The 20,051-nt window shown below is 50.9% G+C and overlaps 1 protein-coding gene across 1 annotated transcript in view; it reads left to right on the top strand.

Annotated features, from left to right (window-relative positions):
* The window catches only part of igf1ra (insulin-like growth factor 1a receptor), a 253,285-nt gene that overhangs the window by 209,630 nt on the left and 23,604 nt on the right, over positions 1-20,051 (top strand). Inside the window, exons 5-11 of the mRNA XM_072492764.1 lie at positions 318-460; positions 1,246-1,390; positions 8,242-8,456; positions 10,031-10,157; positions 11,578-11,816; positions 13,208-13,375; positions 14,028-14,235. Of these exons, the coding sequence (XP_072348865.1) occupies positions 318-460; positions 1,246-1,390; positions 8,242-8,456; positions 10,031-10,157; positions 11,578-11,816; positions 13,208-13,375; positions 14,028-14,235 (1,245 nt within the window). The remainder of the gene's footprint in view (positions 1-317; positions 461-1,245; positions 1,391-8,241; positions 8,457-10,030; positions 10,158-11,577; positions 11,817-13,207; positions 13,376-14,027; positions 14,236-20,051) is intronic.

The following is a 20,051-nucleotide window of genomic DNA, read 5'->3' on the forward strand; positions in this document are numbered from 1 at the left end:
GTGGGTGTGCCTACACCATGCAGACAACAGCGGTTCAAGAACGCTGTCCATCACCACCGGTGACATGAATCAAACTTTCCTTATTTGCAAATAATAGGAAGGCAATGGTAATCCTGACTGGCAAAAATCAAACCGACCCCCCCCCCACCAGCACAAAGGCTTTTGTCCCAAGTTGGAACGTATGTAGTGCCATCACTTTGCAGGACTGGAAACGGGAGAACTGGGTATGTCTCCGGGATGGTGAATTAAATGCTGTTTGGCTGATGTTGTGCGTTGTCTCCGGGTAACCAGGAGTCTCCTCTTTCCCCTCCTCACAGCATGTACTGCACCCCCTGTGACGGCCCTTGTCCCAGCGTGTGTTCGGTCAAAACCAGGACCATCGACTCGGTTACCGCTGCCCAGAACCTGCAGGGATGCACAGTTATTGATGGCAACTTGATCATCACAATCCGCAGAGGGAGTGAGTACAGCCCGCTTCTCGTTTATTAATTGATGTTGGCTTGCGAGGGTAAACGTTTGTCGTTGTTCCTGCACGCGTGCTCCTTTCCAACTCCCCCATCACCCCTCTCCATTTCCTCCATGCCTTCTCCGTGAGATTCTTCTTCTCGGGCCCTCGTTCTTCATGCACCTCATCCGGTGGCCGCCCTTCCTGTGTTGAACACTGGCCGTTGACTGTCCTCTCCGGCCGTGGAAAGGCCCTGTTGTGGCTGAAGCCCGGGTGATCCGAGTGCGCGCTGCGGAAGCGAGCTCCAGGCTGAGTTAGGTACGGTTTTAGAAGGCAGGGGGCTGGATTGCGATTGCCCAAGGTCATCCCCCCCGGCCCCTCCCAGCAGAGGAGGGAGAGGGGGTGGAGAGACTTGCCACACATTCCCCTTGGTATGAAAGACCAGTGCATTGCTCAGTGTTTTTCCCATTCTTAATGCGTGAGCCTAAGACAGACCGACATGTACCCAACTTGGAACCTGTACCCCAAGCTGTGCGATATACTAATAACAGGCTTCTGTTTCCAAACTAACCTTCAGAACTTTCCAGAAGAGTTTATTTCACTGTTGTTCGGGGTGGTCCAAACTGATCTCGAGAGCTGAGTCCTTCTCTGGAAGGAGGCAGCCCAGTTATTCGCCCGTTATTTAGGTGTTGACCCCTGGCCACTAGCCACATCGCCCAAGCATTCAGAAATGCGCTTGGTCGTTCGTTTTTGCTACGTTGAGATGTTCATTTTTTTCCCTCTGCCGTTTGTTTCACTAGACAACATCGCTGCCGAGTTGGAGGCCAACCTTGGGCTGATAGAAACCATTTCGGGATACGTGAAAATCCGCCATTCCTATGCCCTCGTCTCGCTTTCCTTCTTCAAGAGCCTGCGCTACATCAATGGGGAGGACCAGCTGGAAGGGTGAGCATTACACTAGGAACATTACTGTTGGGAAAGCCAGTCTGCTGCATGCTAACCAAATGCAAAATGATCTCTCCTGTCGTAAACCGATTGGGAGGAAATTAGAATAACGCTGCCGGCTTAGGTTTGGTTTATAAAGAATGACGTATTTTATTTGTGCGAGCGGCACGGTGGCGCAGTGGGTTAGCACTGCTGCCTCACGGCGCCAAGGACCCGGGTTCGATCCCGGCCCCGGGTCACTGTCCGTGTGGAGTTTGCACATTCTCCCTGTGTCTGCATGGGCCCCACCCCCACAACCAGAAAAGATGTGCCACGCTAAATTGCCCCTTCATTGGAAAAATTAAATTGCGTACTCTCAATTTTAAAAAAATATATATTTTATTGGTTCTTTACTCTGACCAGAATAATATAAATATGTTTCCTATTTTCTCCTTTGATCAATCAGTTGATTTGCCAACAAGTCAATACCCTTTTCACATGCAGTATAAATTGTTGTGTTCATCTGAAATTTGGCATCCTTGTGTTTGTCCTGATCAGTGCAAGATAGGAAACTATTGCATCTGAACCAGGTCCCATCTACCCACATGTACCTCCCAGCACAATACACTCATTAATATTGGGGCCTTGGCAGATTGTTGACTTACTTCCAAATCCAGTTACACGGGAGTAATGCTCTCCACTTGCCTGGATGAGTGCAGCCCTCGTGACACTTCAGAAACTTGACACCATGCAGGACAAAGCAGCCCCGCTTGATTGGCACCCCTGCCCCATCCTAAACATTCGCCCCCTCTACCACCAGCGCACGGTGACAGCCCTGTGTACCATGTACAAGACCCACTGCAGCAAATCATCAATGCTCCCCCTTCGCAGCACCTTCCACACCTGCGACATCGACCATCGAGAAGGACAAGGGCAGCGAATGCGTGGGAACCTGTAGGTTTCCGCTCCCACGTCACACAAATCCTAACTTGGAAATATATCGCTGTTCTTTCACTGTCACTGGGTCGAATTCCTGGAACATCCTCCCTAACAGCACAGTGGGTGTACCTACATCACACGGACTGCAGCGGTTCAAGAAGGCAGCTCACCACCACCTTCTGAAGGTCAATTAGGGATGGGCAATAAATCTTGGTCAAGCCAGCGACACCCACACCCCATGGATGCATTTTTTTAAATAATGATAACCTCCAGAAATAAACCAATTTGACTCCATTGACTCACAGGAAGCTCTCTCGCCTTGGTACAAATGATAAAAATAATATTGGTCGAGGGGTAATTGAAAGCTGCCCTTGGTCTTGGAGCAATGCCATTCGGTCAGGTAGGCAAGACCTCCCAATGGAGTAGCGCTCCCACAGGAAATTTTGTGCTGTAATCTCGAATGGGGCTTGAACCCACAGCGTTCCGACTTGCGGATTGCTGCCCTATTGTCCTCCGTTCAGGCTGTTAACGTCCATGAAGCTCAACATAGTCAACACCTCTTCTGGACAGGGGAGGACGAATATTGGGAAGAATGTTAATAAACTCCCACGGGATTACCCTGTTGAGGAGGAACTAACGTTGAAAACGGCACAGTGGTCCCTCCCACCCCATCCGAGTGCCAACAGTATTATTACGATAGCATCATTCACTATGGTGACTTTGAATAGTTCCCCAAAAAACAGAGCAGCTCCTCTCCTGTTCCCTGGATCTGTCCGCACTGAATATCCTCACAAAATTCGCCTTTTTGAAGAGGAGATTGCCTTCACCAACATTCATCCCTCGGAAAACACAACTAAAAACCGATGATTTGGTCGTATCATTACAAGTTGGTTGTTGTGTTTGCCTCTGTATATTGGGAGGACAGGTTGCACTTCATTTTCAAATGGGATGCTAAACCGCGCGGCTATTGCGGGGCACACGTTCATAGAATCCAACCCCTACAGTGCAGAAGGAGGCCATTCGGCCCACCGACTCTGCACCGACCCTGTGAAAGAGCACCTACCGAGACCCATGCCCCCGCTCTTGTCTCCATCAGCCAATAACCCCACCTAAGCTTTTTGGACACGAAGGGGCAATTTTAGCACGGCCAATCCGCCTAACCTGCACATCTTTGGACTGGGAGGAAACCGGAGCACCCGGGGGAAACCCACGCACACACGGGGAGAACGTGCAGACTCCGCACAGACAGTGCCCCGAGGCCGGAATTGAACCCGGGTCCCTGGCGCTGTGAGGCAGCAGTGCTAACCGCTGTGCCACCCTAACATGGTCTGCCACAGCACCTGACCTGATAAGAATGAACAAGCTCCTACAATGACCCCAGAACATCCCAAAGCACTTCACAGCCAACAAAGTACTTCAGTAATGGAGGAACGATCGAGAGTATGACGGAGAAGAGAGACATGCTGCTGAAGCTTTTAACCTTGCACTCATCAGGGAGAACCCAAGAATGCCAAATTTCAAACAATCACAACAATGTATACTACAGGACAATACCACTGCTGCTGACTAGTTGGCAAATTGTCTTTGATTTCCCTTGTTGAAGCTTAAGGAGTGACCTGATTGAGGTGTTGATGATGATTAAAGGATTTGGTAGAGTATAAGGCAAGAAACTATTTCCTCTAGGTGGGGAAGACAGTGCTGTAGTGAACTTGTCACTGGAATAGTAATCCAGATATCCAGGCTAATGTTCTGAGGACCCAGATTCGAATCGAAGGCCTGAGGTGGAAGATGGAATTTCAATTCATTTTTGTTTTCAAAATCTGGAGTTGAAAATTTAACGATGAGCATTGTTGATTGTTGCAAAAACTGGTTTGCTAATGCACTCATGGAAGGGAATCTGCCTCCCTTGACCCGTCTGGCCTACATCCTAAATACTTTATCTTGTTGCAGCACGGTAGCACAGTGGTTAGCACAGTTGCTTCACAGTTCCAGGGTCCCAGGTGAGATTCCAGCTTGGGTCACTGTCTGTGCGAAGTCTGCACGTCCTCCCCGTGTCTGCGTGGGTTTCCTCCGGGTGCTCCGGTTTCCTCCCACCAAAGATGTGCAGTTTAGGCCATGCTAAATTGCCCTTGGTGTCCAAAAAGGTTAGGTGGGGTTACTGGGTTACGGGGATGGGGTGGGCTTAAGTGGGGTGCTCTTTCCAAGGGCCGGTGCAGGCTCGATGGGCCGAATGGCCTCCTGCACTGTACATTCCACGATTCTACCCTCTAAAATGGCTGAGCAAACCACTTAGTTCAAGGGGAATTAGGGATGGACAATAAAGGCCCTCCTTGCCGAATGCGCCCACATCCCGTCAAATAATAAATTTTAAAAATTCAGGAAAAAAGGGGACACCAACTAGAAGAGAGTTTGGAGGTAATGATGCGCACACCGGAACATTGTCCCATTGGAATTCCAATAGCTGAGCATCCATTGAAAATATAAGCCTGATATTGGTCAATCTTTGTTAGGCCAGGGTGTTAACTTGACCGAATAACGAGGAGTGGATTGAGTTAAGATACGGAACAGCTACGATCTAATTGAACGGCAGAACAGGTCAGATTTGAGGTGTGGAATTAATCCCCTGTTCCTCCGTTTGGAAGTCATTCATTGGGAGTAAAACATTTTAAGAGGAGCTGTGGATCTGGTATGTTATAAATCCAAGTCTGCCTTCAGAAAACAGAGGGAATGAGCCGTAGAGGAGAGGAAACAGGTGAACAAGTCCAAACCAGGGGAAGGGCTGAATTTGAAGAAGTACAAATATTTCTGGAACTCCTTCGGAACGGCATCCTTCAACGTCTCCCTCCTTTCCTCCCCAATATTAATCTGGGCCTAAAATAAACATCCAGTTGTAAGTGGTGAAAGCGCTAATTGCTGAAAGGTAAGCCTTTTATTCCCGGAAGAATGAATGAACTTCGTACAGGGAGGCCTTTGACATCGATCAGTGGGGGTCATGGGAAAGGTCGCGCCGGAGTGACTATCTATCCACTTTGTTTGGAACTGCAAGGTTTCAAGTGTCTCTCTGACGTGGCCCGGTGCCGGCTCACAAAAGCTGCACTGGCTCAGGAAAAACAACAAAACTTGCAGTGGGAGTTGCTTTTTCGAGAGCGGGCCTTGTGTTTGAGCATGTGATACAAGACCGCAGTCCATTCGCCCCCCCCCCGGGGCTTTACAAAGCGACCTGCACCCCAAGGTCACATTGCTGTCGCTGTCCTCTTCCACAGACATCTGGTGTTTTTCACTGCAGTCCGCATGGCGGGCGAATCCTCTTGGGTGTATTTTCTAACCAGCTTCCAATTACGATTGATGATTTTGGCCCCTGAAGTCCTATTCCCCCCTCCTCCCTGCCCGATCCACGCTCGTGTCCAATCCTGCAAGTTCCACCTGCCCTCCAGCAGCTCATCCGTGTTTGCCTGTTGGGATTGAGCCAGTGTTCACCGATTTACACCCTCTTCTAGTTAACGCTGTGAACGGGTGGACAACTTGCAGTTGAACCTGACCCAGTCCCGTTCACTACTAATCAACTCTCCATCAATGGCCGCTATTCAATGAATTTGAACAGGCACACTGGCTAATTCCTTCCCCCTATTCATAGACCAGGGCCTGGTAATATGATGCTTTTATTTTATGTATGCAGTTAGACCGCTGATCATCCATGCTATCACTGAATGACAGAGGGGATGAATGGTCTCCTTCTGTTCTGTTTCCCTTTGGGGAGTTTTAACCATGGGAGCTTGCAGCTCCCCCCCCCCCCCCCCCGCACCACTAAATTATTATTTTTAATGACATGGGCATCGATTTCGCAAGATTTTTTGCCTGTTTTGGGTCAGATTCACTAACCTTGAGGTTTGGTATCAACTTTAGATCAATTGCCTGCAAAATGTCAAGCTGGAAAATATCAGCTGGTCCACCCAACCTCTCACTTAGCACAGCTTAGACGTGCAGGTTAGATGGATTGGCCATGCTAATTGCTCTTCGGTAAAGTGAGGTTACTGGGTTTCGAGGATAGGGTGGAGGTGAGGGTTTAAATGGGGCGCTCTTTCCAAGAGCCGGTGCAGATTCGATGGGCTGAATGGCCTCCTGCATTGTAAATTCTATGAAAAGCCCCTAGTCGCCACACTCCGGCAGCTGTTCGGGTACACTGAGGCAGAATTCAGAATGTCCAATTCACCTAACCTGCACGTCTTTTGGGACTTGTGGGAGGAAACCGGAGCACCCGGAGGAAACCCACGCAGACACGGGGAGAACGTGCAGACTCCACACAGGCAGTGACCCAAGCCGGGAATCGAACCCTGGAGCTGTGAAGCCACAGTGCTAACCACTGTTGCCACCCTTTCGGCAGGAAGCCTGGTAAATGCTGCATTACTAATGAAGGGGAGGCAGTGGTAGAGTGGTACAGCCTGGAGACCCAGATTCGAATCCCGCCACAGCAGAAATAAAAATGCCCTCTCAAATGGCGTAGAAAGCCTCTCCTCAGCTCAAGGGCAATTAGGGACAGGCAATAAATGTTGGCCTTGTCAGTGACCACATGCAATGAATGAAAAATAAATATATTTGAGTCTGGTACCGTTGGAAAGTGGATGTGAGCAGCAGGAAATATAAACACATACTGAGGGAATAAAACCTTTCCTAATATCCGATGCACTTTTTCCAAGTAGCTTTAAAGTCTCGTCACAGTTGTAATTTATGAAACATAGCAGCCAATTTGTTCGCTCAGTGAGCTCTCACAAACTGGATCATCTTTTAGTCGTGTTAGTTGAGGCCAGGATCATTCTGTCCGTCCAAGAGGGCAGGCAGGGTTCCAATTTAACCCCTTGTTTGAAAGACCGCACCGCCGGCAGTGCGGCACTCCCTCAGTACTGCGCTGGGGTGTCAACCCAGATTTTGGCCTCGTAGCTCTGAAGTGGGGACTTGAGCCCACAGCCTTCTGCTCTCTCCACCCCCCCCCCCCCACCCCCCCCCCCCCATCCCTTCCCCCTCCCAAGTCACGGCTGACCCGACAGCTGGAGTCTGCTGGTTCAAAAGTGCCCGCCTGCAATGAATCCTCCGTCCCCAGTGTACGTGTCCCTCGCTGGCGCTGGGATGCTAGTCTGGCTGGGTTGGTGATGTCCCAATGGCCTGTGGGGTACTGTTATGGGCCAGGGTTTAGAAAACTCCAAAGTATATTATGGAGTTCACCTGACCTCCAACTGTTTTGGTTACGATGATCACAAGAGCCTGCCTTTCAGGTGTCATTCAAAGGACATCTTAGGTGCGTTTAACCAAAAAACCAGCTTTATTCTACAAATTCAGTTAACATTTGTATAAACACACACAGCAAGAATTATTATCAACTACAAACACAAAGACCCCACTCAGCTACAGTACTCTATGTATAACCCTTAATAAATTCCCCCTTAACTGTTCCAATTCAATAACAAGATCCCATAAACCAAAACCCCTTTTTTACCAAAACAGCAGGTAACTATAACCATTGGGTTTCTTTCTACCTTGGAATAACTCTTTAAAAGCAAAAATAGAGAGTCTGAGCCGACCGCAGCCAAAATGTGAAAACAAAATTAAAAATTCAGAGCCACAAACCAGCTCCAAACCCAAAGCGAAAGTGAAACCAACTTCCAGAGCCACAGCCCAGCTCCACCCACACAATGACATCACTGAAGCCTTGTGATAAGACAAAAACGTTTCTTAAAGGGACATTCCCATGACAGTACTGTCTAGAGGTTGGCACCTGTACGATCCATTATTGAGGGCGGAGCAAACCCTTTCACTCCGCATGTAAATAACGTTGTACCTTAACTGCATGTGCCATCTGTGGGATATATCACATTGATACATCTCCCTTTCCAAGCGAATGTGTACTTTTATGACTGGGCTTGCCTTGTTTAATTGAGCAGGAACTATTCTTTCTACGTGTTGGACAACCAGAACTTGCAGCAGCTGTGGGATTGGAGTCGCCATAACCTCACCATTAAGCAGGGGAAAATCTACTTTGCCTTCAACCCAAAGCTGTGTGTGTCCGAGATCTATCGCATGGTGGAGGTGGCGGGTGTGAAGGGGAGACAGGGCACATCCGACATGGAGCAGCGGACGAATGGAGACCGAGCTTCCTGTGAGTCAACCGAGATCCTGGGTTTGCGAGTTGGTTTATTTAAAAACTCCTCTAACTATGGGGGGGGGGGTGTTGTACGACGGCAAGTTTTTTTTAATGACCCGCTTCCTCTGTCACCGCCATCAGAGCAGAGCAAGCACTTTGAAAATGCCGTTCCTCGGTACTGACTAGATTCGAAACAAGATTAGAATTCTCCCCCTTCCCCTAAGCCGGTCGCACCAAGACCGGTTGTAGGTCTGCGTGTACCAATTTATCAAAATTCATTTTTCCTTGGTGGTCTGCTTTGCCAGGTATGGGTGCAGGCTGTGTTCAGTATGGATTCTACTGCAATAACTAACTCCTCAACCATGAGCAGTGATAGAATGATGGAGAGGGGCCAGTTCAGATGGCAAGGGTTGCCTCTGATCGATGACTTGATTCAGCCAATGATCGGGGCAGCACGGTAGCATTGTGGTTAACACAATTGCTTCACAGCTCCAGGGTCCCAGGTTCGATTCCCGGCTTGGGTCACTGTCTGTGCGGAGTCTGCACATCCTCCCCGTGTGTGCGTGGGTTTCCTCCGGGTGCTCCGGTTTCCTCCCACAGTCCAAAGATGTGCAGGTTAGGTGGATTGGCCATGATAAATTGCCCTTAGTGTCCAAAATTGCCCTTAGTGTTGGGTGGGGTTACTGGGTTATGGGGATAGGGTGGAGGTGTTGACCTTGGGTAGGGTGCTCTTTCCAAGAGCCGGTGCAGACTCGATGGGCCGAATGGCCTCCTTCTGCACTGTAAATTCTATGATAACCTATGATCATGTCACGCCTGTTCCCCGTTCCTTGCTGAATCTACCCAATTGGTCCTGCTCCCTCCTACTGGCTCTTAAGACCATAAGATATAGGAGCGGAAGTAAGGCCATTCGGCCCATCGAGTCCACTCCACCATTCAATCATGGCTGATTTCAACTCCATTTACCCGCTCTCTCTCCATAGCCCTTAATTCCTCGAGAAATCAAGAATTTATCAACTTCTGTCTTAAAGACACTCAACGTCCCGGCCTCCACCGCCCTCTGTGGCAATGAATTCCACAGACCCACCACTCTCTGGCTGAAGAAATTTCTCCTTATCTCTGTTCTAAAGTGACTCCCTTTTATTCTAAGGCTGTGCCCCCGGGTCCTAGTCTCCCCTGTTAATGGAAACAACTTCCCTACGTCCACCCTATCTAAGCCATTCATTATCTTGTAAGTTTCTATTAGATCTCCCCTCAACCTCCTAAACTCCAATGAATATAATCCCAGGATCCTCAGACGTTCATCGTATGTTAGGCCGACCATTCCTGGGATCATCCGTGTGAATCTCCGCTGGACCCGCTCCAGTGCCAGTATGTCCTTCCTGAGGTGCGGGGCCCAAAATTCTTCAGTTTGTTTTCGGCAGATATTTTATCACCTCTGTTTTAGAAAGTTGCTCGTGCGGCCTATTGCGCCGCCCTTTCGGACAGCGTGTTCCAGAAGTGCCTCCGTGTTTCCCAGCTCAGTGATGCGAGACCCAGGTAGTCTCTGCGAGTCGCCAGTGGTGAAATGGTTTCCTCTTTATTGGCAGGCGAAAGTCACATCTTGAAATTCACAGCCAATTCCACAGCCAAGAACAGGATACTACTGAAATGGGAGCGGTATCGCCCTCCAGATTATCGGGACCTCATCAGTTTCATCGTCTACTACAAGGAAGCGTGAGTATTTGGTTAGCGCGTTTGGTTGTGCCTAAGATGGCCTTGGCAGGCAGTGCCGTGCTCATAGTTCTAGACTTAATAATTGGAGAAAATTGAGAGCTTAGATTCCAAGATGCGAAATTGAATTTGATTAATCTAGTAATACGAGACCCCATGTGGGTGGCTTGTGTGGGTGTTTAGGAGTGGGTGGGAGGGGGGGGGGGGTGAGGTTCGGTGTGCAAAGGAGGTTGGTGGAAATGGCGTCATCATAAAAAACTTCCTCCTATGTCCTTCAAAAAAGGGAACTTTTGCCATTCTCAACTGGTCTGAATATATGTGACTCCAGTCCCACGTTAACAGGGTTGTTACTTGCCTGGATGAGCTCAGCTCCAACAACGCTCGAGAAGCTCAACACCATCCAGGACAAAGCAACTCTGCTTGCTTTGACACCACACCCATCACCTTAAACATTCGCTCCCTCCACCTCGTTGACGCAGCCGTGCGTACCATCCACAGTATGCGCTGCAGTGACTCACCAAGGCCCCGTAGACAGCAGCTTGCAAACCCACGGCCTCTCCCGCCTCGGAAGGACAAGGGTTGGAAGATTAGCCATGATCACATTGGATGATGGAGCATGCTTAAAGGGCCTCCTCCTATTTTCCATGTTTCTGTCGTTGTGTCGAAGTCCTGGAACTCCTTCCCTAGCAGCACTGTGGGTGTACCTACACCACGCGGACTGCAGCGGTCCAAGAAGGCAGCTCACCATGGACAATAAATGCAGGCCCGGCCAGTGACCCTCCCATCCAGTGCAAGGAAAGGAATAGCTAAGCTGACCGTCAGTCCCAACCTCCCTCCCCCGTGCTTCCCCTCTCCACAGGCTGCTTGTCCTTAGCAGTTCCCACAAGTGGTGGCCCTTGACCGGTGAAAGGTATCCCAGCGACAGCAACCTCTTCCCCACACTTCCCAGTCCAGGTGATCAGGAGCAGGATACAGAGCTGATTTCTCTCTCTCTCCCACCTCTCGTTCTCTTAATGCCAGGAACACTGAAGCTAAATGCAGGTTAGGTGGATTGGCCGTGATAAATTGCCCTTGGTGACCAAGAAAAGGTTAGGAGGGGTGATTGGGTTACAGGGATAGGGTGGAAGTGAGGGCTTAAGTGGGTCGGTGCAGACTCGATGGGTTGAATGGCCTCCTTCTGCACTGTATGTTCTATGTTCAGACAAAGTCGATAGCAGGGCACTTTAATGTCGAAGAATGTCACAGCGGCGGAGGGGGGGGGGGGGGGGGGGTGCACAGACTGCAATGTAACCTTTGACCCCCGTGCTAAGTGGCACCTGTGGAATGAGGGAAGCGAAAAGGAGCAAAAACATGGGCGGGATCATTAAAAGTGCATTCTCCTGGCGGCGTTGTGGTAATTCCATTTGTTCTTTTGCCTCTTAAGACCCTTTCAAAATTTGACCGAATATGATGGTCAGGATGCTTGTGGCTCCAATAGCTGGAGCATGGTTGATGTCGACCTTCCACAGAGCAAGATCCAAGAACCGGGGGTATATCTGACTAACTTGAAGCCCTGGACCCAGTACGCCATTTTCGTCAAGGCCATCACTCTCGCCACTTCCGAAGATGGGCGTAACCATGGGGCAAAGAGCAAAATCATCTACATGAAGACAAACGCCTCAGGTAACCAGTCCTCGGGTTGTCCCCCGTTAACTTCACCCAAATAACCCACCTCGTTTGCCCCTCTTAAAAAGCAGCTGCTTTGACCGTGTCTTGGACGCGTTTGCGGGCGGGCAGGCTGCGGCTATCCCTCTCGGAAGGGCTAGCACCCCAGATGACGCGGACCAAGCCCGCTGCGTTGAGTTGAGGAATTCGACAAAGTTGGGAATTTGTGGGCCAGACCCAGAAAAGTGGCAGTGTCGGATTGGCGAAAGAACCCAACTGTTTACATTGCCATTCGGCCCATTGAATAGAATCCTAGCTGGTTGGTGAAGTCAAAAGCAAGACTTGAGTTTTTCTTCACCGATAGTTCATTGGATTCTGTTCAGTCTCGTAAATCCCAGTTACGCCCTGTTTATGCTCCTTTAATAAAACCAAGATGTCAGGAATTTAAACAGAAATGATGGGGTGACAGACCCCCCTGCAGCGCTGCAACTAAAACAAAATGTCACGGAAACGTAACAAACTAAATCGACATATTTCTGGTGATGGTGATGTGCCCCAGCCTCCGCGGCGTCCACTGGTCACCCAAGGCCTGAAGCGGACACCGCAGCCCAGATGTGTTCAAAGTTCTTATTTGAACAGTGCCCGAGGGTGGCGCAGTGGTTAGCACTGCTGCCTCACGGCGCCGAGGACCCGGGTTCGACCCCGGCTCTGGGTCACTGTCCGTGTGGAGTTTGCACATTCTCCCCAGGTCTGCATGGGTTTCGCCCCCACAACCCAAAGATGTGCAGGGTGGGTGGATTGGCCACGCTAAATTGCCCCGCTACTCTCTGAGGTTTGAGGATGGGTTACACAAAGCCTAGAGAAACAGTTCAACTCGCGGTAGGTAATATATAGCGGCTCACCCACCACATCCCCGGGGGGGGGGGGGTAAAAATCGATACATTAAAAATACAGACTGGGAATTTTCTGGGCGAGCTGCCTTGTGTCCAGGGCGCAGTTACCCCCAGGTGTCCAGTGTGAACCTGGATAGCACTTCAATGTTTGACGCGACAACCTGCCCTTGGCCTCCTCCTGACCCAACATCTGCTCGAGCATTGAAGAGACATTGCAGAGCAGGATTCCTGGCGGCAGGATTTTTGGTTTATCCCTCCCTCTCTCGTTCTGTCCCCGCCCACTCCGCCGGTTCAGGAACCGAGCGGTTGGCTGTTTGACCAACGGGTTAAAGCTTGAAATCTTTCTGCTCTGTGATTCAAAGTGAATATAAGGAGCGGCTCCCAGACCACCTGTTTCATTGGGCTTGGTACCAGGATAGACGTGCCAGGCCTGGGACTTCTTCAGTCGAAGCACAACTTTCACTTACCCCTGGTACTAACCAGAACTTTGATGTGTTTCTTTCCCTCCCGCTGCAGTTCCGTCGGTTCCTCTCGACGTGCTCGCCATGTCGAACTCCTCTGCTCAGCTGGTGGTGAGATGGAAGCCCCCTGCCTTTTCCAACGGCAACATCACCTATTACCTGGTGCGTTGGCAACAACAGGCCGAGGACACGGAGCTTTATAAACACGACTACTGCCACAAAGGTAAAAGTGGATTGGCGCTTCGATCCCGCGCGGTGACAGCTTCAAACTCTTAAGGGATGCAAGGGGTGAGGGAGAAAACCGACAGCATCATATGCGTCCATTTGATCCATCATGTCTGTGCTAGCTCTCTGATCGAGCTACCTAACCTAGCCCAGTTCTCCAAACCCTTTTGCTTTTTAAATATTTATCCATTTTCCTTTTGTTTGTTTTTTTTAGAAACCGATTCTGCTTCTCTGATAGAAGATTCTAGATTTCACAGATACACCCTTGTTCTGCCCACATTCTGGATGGTGGCACGGTAGCACAGTGGTTAGCACTGTTGCTTCACAGCTTCAGGGACCTGGGTTTGATTCCTGGCTTGGGTCACTGTCTGTGCGGAGTCTGCACGTTCTCCCCGTGTGTGCGTGGGTTTCCTCCGGGCGCTCCGGTTTCCTCCCGAAAGACGTGCTTGTTAGGTGGATTGGACATTCTGAATTCTCCCTCTGTGTACCCGAACAGGCGCCGGAATGTGGCGACTAGAGGATTTTCACAGTAACTTCATTGCAGTGTTAATGTAAGCCTACTTGTGACAATAAAGTTGATTATATTATTCTTTGATGTGTGTCCAAGCCCGTGTGAACAGCTCTATTCTCAGTCTGCAGTTTTTCTCCAGGTGTGAAGCTGCCCACCAGGATCTCCGCCACGGGGGCGATTGACATGGAGGGCGACGGTGACGCTGATTCAAAGACGTCCGACAAAGCGGGACACGGACAGTGCTGCACCTGCCCTAAGTCCCCGGATGAACTCAAGGCAGAAGCCGAGGAAGTTATGTTTCAGAAGTCCTTCGAGAACTTCCTGCACAACTCCATCTTTATGCCGAGGTCAGTCCCGAGCACCCGGGTGACTCGTCCTGTGTGCAGTGAAACCACGACCCCACCCCCGGCACGACCCCCCCCCCCCCCCCCGCAAACCTGGTTCCGAGGCAGGAGTTAGGGAATTCAGCCTTGAAATTGCAGCTAGTGACACGGAAGAATATCGTGGCACGCTCGCCTGTTGAGTGGGAGAATGTTTTGCTTACGTGGTGTTAACGGTATTGATATGCCATAGTGCGCTGCAGGGGCGGCCTGAATTTTTAAAAAACTGTTGAGTCTTTTCTCACTGACCATTACTGGGCTCTTCTGCCAGGGCTTGGGTTCGATGTTGGTGGAGATATGCGCTGAGCTGACCCAGTCCTTATCTGACAAGACACATCATAGAATCATCATAGAATCTACAGTGCAAAAGGAGGCCGTTCGGCCCATCGAGCCTGCACTGGCCCTTGGAAAGAGCACCCCTCTTAAGCCCACACTTCCAACCGATCCCAGTAACCCCACCTAACCTTTTTGGACACTTAAGGGCAATTTATCACGGCCAATCCACCTAACCCGCACATCTTTGGACTGTGGGGAGGAAACCGGAGCACCTGGAGGAAACCCACGCACACACGGGGAGAACGTGCAGACTCTGCACAGACAGTGACCCAAGCCGGGAATTGAACCTGGGACCCAGGAGCTGCGAAGCAACTGTGCTAACCACTGTGCTACCGTGCTGCCTGTGGTCATTTCCCAGCAGAGAGTTGGGAATATGCCGCCTGGAGCAGGAATTTAGACTGATTCTCCACCGCAACACTGGGGGGCTAGAGTTAATCGGGGCACCCTAACCGTTGCATCGATTTGAGATCCGTCTGCTTGTCAGATATGAGAGCCTTTCTTTCTGGTCCATTGCAGTGCGCCTGTCAACTGAGCCAATTGCAGTGTTCTTGCTATGCTTGTTAGTTTAAACTCTTGTATTTGCGACCACATGAAGTGATAATTAGCGAACGAACCAGTTAATAGATCTGATGTTGGCATCTGGTTTTTGGTGTTCTGTGGGGTGTAGTGATTGAAGAGAGCAAACAACATGTTGTGAGCAAGCCTTTGATGTCGCACGAGTCCAAGAGGGGCGGTGTCGAAGGAACAATTCATTACTTTATCTTGATGGCTCAGCTCGTTGTAACACTTGAGTCACTGAACCAGGTCAGTGCGCACGATCCCAGTTTCAATCCAGCTTCGATTGTAACCAGGATAGTGCTTCCTTTTGAAAGCTCGTTTGTGCAGAGACATCGGGTGAGGACAGGATTAGCCATGGGCGTGATGAGTAGGCTTGTCTGCCCCCGCCCTGACTTTCCCCGCTGCCCAGATTTTCTTTTTTTTAAAATATGTTTATTAAGAATTTTTCAACAAAATTTTCAACAATACAAACCCCCCCCCCCCCCCCCCCCAGTAACAGACAGAAAAGAAAAGTCGCATAGCAAGACATAAACATGTCAAATCAACATAATACAGAACTTTGTACATTGGATTCCTCCTGCACATATCAACTTTCCTGAACATTTATGTATTTTCTTGCTCAAGTGCCCCCAGGAATAACCCCCCTCCCCCTCCTGGGTTGCTGCTGCTGCTGACCGAACTTCATCTAACGCTCCGCGAGATAGTCTAGGAACGGTTGCCACCGCCTGGAGAACCCCTGCACAGACCCTCTCAAGGCAAACTTTATCCTCTCCAACTTGATAAAACCCTGCCATGTCATTTATCCAGGCTTCCACACTGGGGGGCTTCGCCTCCTTCCACACTAACAAGATCCTTCGCCGGGCTACCAGGGACGCAAAGGCCAGAATGCCGGCCTCTTTCGCCTCCTGCACTCCCGGCTCGTCCACCACTCCAAATAGTGCCAGCCCCCAACTTGGCTTGACCTGGACTTTCACCACTTTAGATACTGTTCCCGCAACATACCTCCAGAACCCATCCAGTGCCGGGCACGATCAAAACATATGGACATGGTTCGCCGGGCTTCCTGAGCACCTCCCACATCTTTCCTCCACCCCAAAGAACCTAACCAGCCTCGCCCCCGTCATATGCGCTCTGTGAGTAACCTTAAATTGTATTAGGCTGAGCCTGGCGCAAGAGGAAGAAGAATTAACCCTACTCAGGGCATCAGCCCACAGACCCTCTTCAATCTCTTCCCCAGCTCCTCCTCCCATTTACCCTTCAGTTCCTCTACCAAAGCCTCCCCCTCTTCTTTCATCTCCTGGTATATCGCCGACACCTTGCCCTCTCCGACCCATACCCCAAAATCACCCTGTCTTGAATCCCCTGTGCTGGGAGCAGCGGGAATTCCCTCACCTGCCGCCTCACAAACGCCCTCACTTGCATGTACCTGAACGCGTTTCCCGGGGGTAGCCCAAACTTCTCCTCCAGCGCCCCTAGGCTCGCAAACGCCCCATCAATGAACAGGTCCCCCATTCTTCTAATCCCTGCCCGATGCCAGCTCTGAAACCCCACATCCATGCTTCCCGGGACGAACCGATGGTTATCTTTCTGGGACCACACCGAGGCTCCCGTCGCACCCTGTGTCGTCTCCACTGCCCCCAGATCTTTAGCGTTGCCGCCACCACCAGACTCGTGGTGTACCTCGTCGGCGAGAGCGGCAGCGGTGCCGTCACCAGCGCCCCCAGGCTCGTTCCTTTGCAGGACGCCATCTCCAACCTCTTCCATGCCGCCCCCTCTCCCTCCATCACCCACTTACGGATCATCGCCACATTGGCTGCCCAGTAGTAGCCACCCAGATTCGGCAACGCCAGCTCTCCTCTATCTCTGCTACGCTCCAAGAACCCCCTCCTTACCCGCAGGATCTTGCTCGCCCACACAAAACCCATGATGCTCCTGCCTACCCTTTTTAAAAAGGCCTTGGTAATCACAATTGGAAGGCACTGGAATACAAAAAGAAACCTCGGTAGGACCACCATTTTAATGGACTGTACCCTGCCCGCTAGCGAGAGCGGCAACATGTCCCATCGTTTGAAGTCCTTCTCCATCTGCTCCACCAGCCGCGTCAAATTAAGTTTGTGCAGTGCCCCCCAGCTCCTAGCTACCTGAATCCCCAAGTACCGAAAGCTCCTTTCCGCCCTCCTCAACGGTAGGTCGTCTATCCCTCTTCCCTGGTCTCCTGGATGCCCCACAAAGAGCTCTCTTTTCCCTACATTAAGCTTATAGCCCGAAAAGTCCCCAAACTCCCTTAGGATCCGCATGACCTCCACCATCCACTCCACTGGATCCGCCACATAGAGCAACAGGTCATCTGCGTACAGCGGCACTCGATGCTCCTCTCCCCCTCGGACCACCCCCCTCCATTTCCTGCTCCCTTAATGCCATGGCCAAAGGTTTAACCGCTAATGCAAACAACAGGGGGGACAGGGGGCACCCCTGCATCGTCCCTCGATACAGCCGAAAATACTCCGACCTCCGCCGATTCGTAACCACACTCGCCACCGAGGCTCTATATTGGAGCTTAACCCAGCTAATAAACCCTCCCCCGAACCCAAACCTCCGCAACACTTCCCAGAGATACTCCCACTCTACTCGGTCAAAGGCCTTCTCCGCGTCCATAGCTGCCACTATCTCCGCCTCTCCCTCCACCGATGGCATCATAATCACATTTAGGAGCCTCCGCACATTGGTGTTTCGCTGCCTACCCTTTACAAATCCCGTCTGGTCCTCGTGAATCACCCCCGGGACACAGTCCTCGATCCTCGTAGCCAGCACTTTTGCCAGCAACTTAGCATCTACGTTGAGGAGTGAGATCAGCCTGTACGACCCACATTGCAGTGGGTCCTTATCCCGCTTCAGGATCAAAGAGATCATCGCCTCTGACATTGTTGGAGGCAGGGTCCCCCCCTCCCTTGCCTCATTGAAAGTCCTCACCATCAACGGGGCTAACAGGTCTACATACTTCCTATAAAACTCCACCGGGAACCCATCCGGCCCCGGGGCCTTCCCCGCCTGCATGCTCCCCAGTCCTCTAATCAGCTCCTCCAACCCAATTGGCGCCCCCAGACCAGCCTCGGGAACCCCAGTTGGTCCAAGAATCGTCGCATCCCCTCTTTTCCCACTGGGGCTGGGATCTGTAAAGCTCCTCATAGAAGGCCTTGAATGCCTCATTTACTTTCACCGCACTCCGCACCGTAGTTCCCCTTCCATCCTTGACTCCACCTATTTCCCTCGCTGCCATCCTCTTACAGAGCTGCTGTGCTAGCATCCGGCTCGCCTTCTCCCCCCATTCATATATCGCCCCCTGTGCCTTCCTCCACTGTGCCTCTGCCTTCCCTGTGGTCAACAGGTCGAACTCCATCTGGAGACTTCGCCTCTCCCTGAGTAGTCCCTCATCAGGAGCCTCTGCATATCTCCTGTCCACTCTTAAAATCTCCCCCACTAACCTCTCCCTTTCCCTGCCCTCTCTCTTCTCCCTATGAGCCCTGATGGAGATTAACTCTCCCCTGACCACCGCCTTCAGCGTCTCCCATACTACCCCCACCTGCACCTCCCAGTTGTCATTTGCCTCCAAATACCTTTCAATGCACCCCCGCACCCTCCCACACACTTCCTCGTCTGCCAGCAGTCCCACATCCAACCGCCACAGCGGGCGTTGGACCCTCACCCCCCCCCAACTCTAGCTCCACCCAATGCGGGGCGTGGTCTGAAATGGCTATGGCCGAATACTCCGTTCCTTCCACTTTCGGGATCAATGCCCTGCCCAGAACAAAAAAATCTATCCGGGAGTAGGCCTTGTGTACATGGGAGAAAAAAGAAAATTCTCTGGCCAGAGGCCTGGCAAATCTCCATGGATCTACTCCCCCCATCTGGTCCACAAACCCCCTAAGCACCTTGGCCGCAGCCAGCCTCTTTCCGGTCCTAGATCTGGAGCGATCCAGTGCTGGGTCCAACACCGTGTTGAAATCCCCACCCATTATCAAGCTTCCTACCTCCAGGTCCGGAATGCGCCCCAACATACGCTTCATGAGTCCAGCATCGTCCCAGTTCGGGGCGTATACATTTACCAATACCACCCACATCCCCTCGCTGCCCAGATTTTCTGCTGGCTGCTGGATTATAATCCGCTCACTCGAGTGGCTACCTTTCATGTCTGAACTTGATGAGGATTCATAGATTCTGGGGTAAGATGCATCAGCCAAGACCGATACTGTCCGCTTGTTTACACTTGCCCCCACCGTGGATTTCTGATCGTCTCGGGGCTCCGATGTAATTAATATTCCGCTGATTCAGGATGGAGCAGGGAATCGAGGCAGGTGCTTTTGTGGGGGTGGGGGTCAGTTGCAATTCCAGGCACTGAGTTTGATGCGCCCACCGTTTCTCTAGGGAGACGCATGTGGAAGTTGATGATATTGATCCATCTGAAGGCGAATCCCATTTCTTTCAGAAAATAACATTTTGGGGCCCGGTGTTTTTGAGTCGTGATCTGTGAGGGGTGTAGCGTGGTCGGGGAGGATGCTAATGTCCAAAAATCCCTCCTCCACTCAGGTTTTCCTCAACTCCTGGCTGCTCCTATCGTTGACACATTGATGTCTGGGATTAATCGATCGCTATCATTTTATTTTGTGCCTACCAGCGTCCTAGCAGGAGAACTCTGCAGATCTCCGGACTAACGTGTTTCTAAGCGCAAAAAAACCTTTCCCAGCTTTGTCATCTTCATTTTGATGAACCTACATATTCATAAGAACCTTCATTAACTGATATTAAGCCAGTTAAATACTCCAGGGAGCCCGTGTTCATGAGATTAACAAGAACTTGTCTCCATTGATCATTTTCTCAATATGACATTGTTA

The sequence above is a fragment of the Scyliorhinus torazame genome, chromosome 30, assembly GCF_047496885.1.
Source record: "Scyliorhinus torazame isolate Kashiwa2021f chromosome 30, sScyTor2.1, whole genome shotgun sequence".
Classification (NCBI taxonomy): Eukaryota; Metazoa; Chordata; class Chondrichthyes; order Carcharhiniformes; family Scyliorhinidae; genus Scyliorhinus; species Scyliorhinus torazame.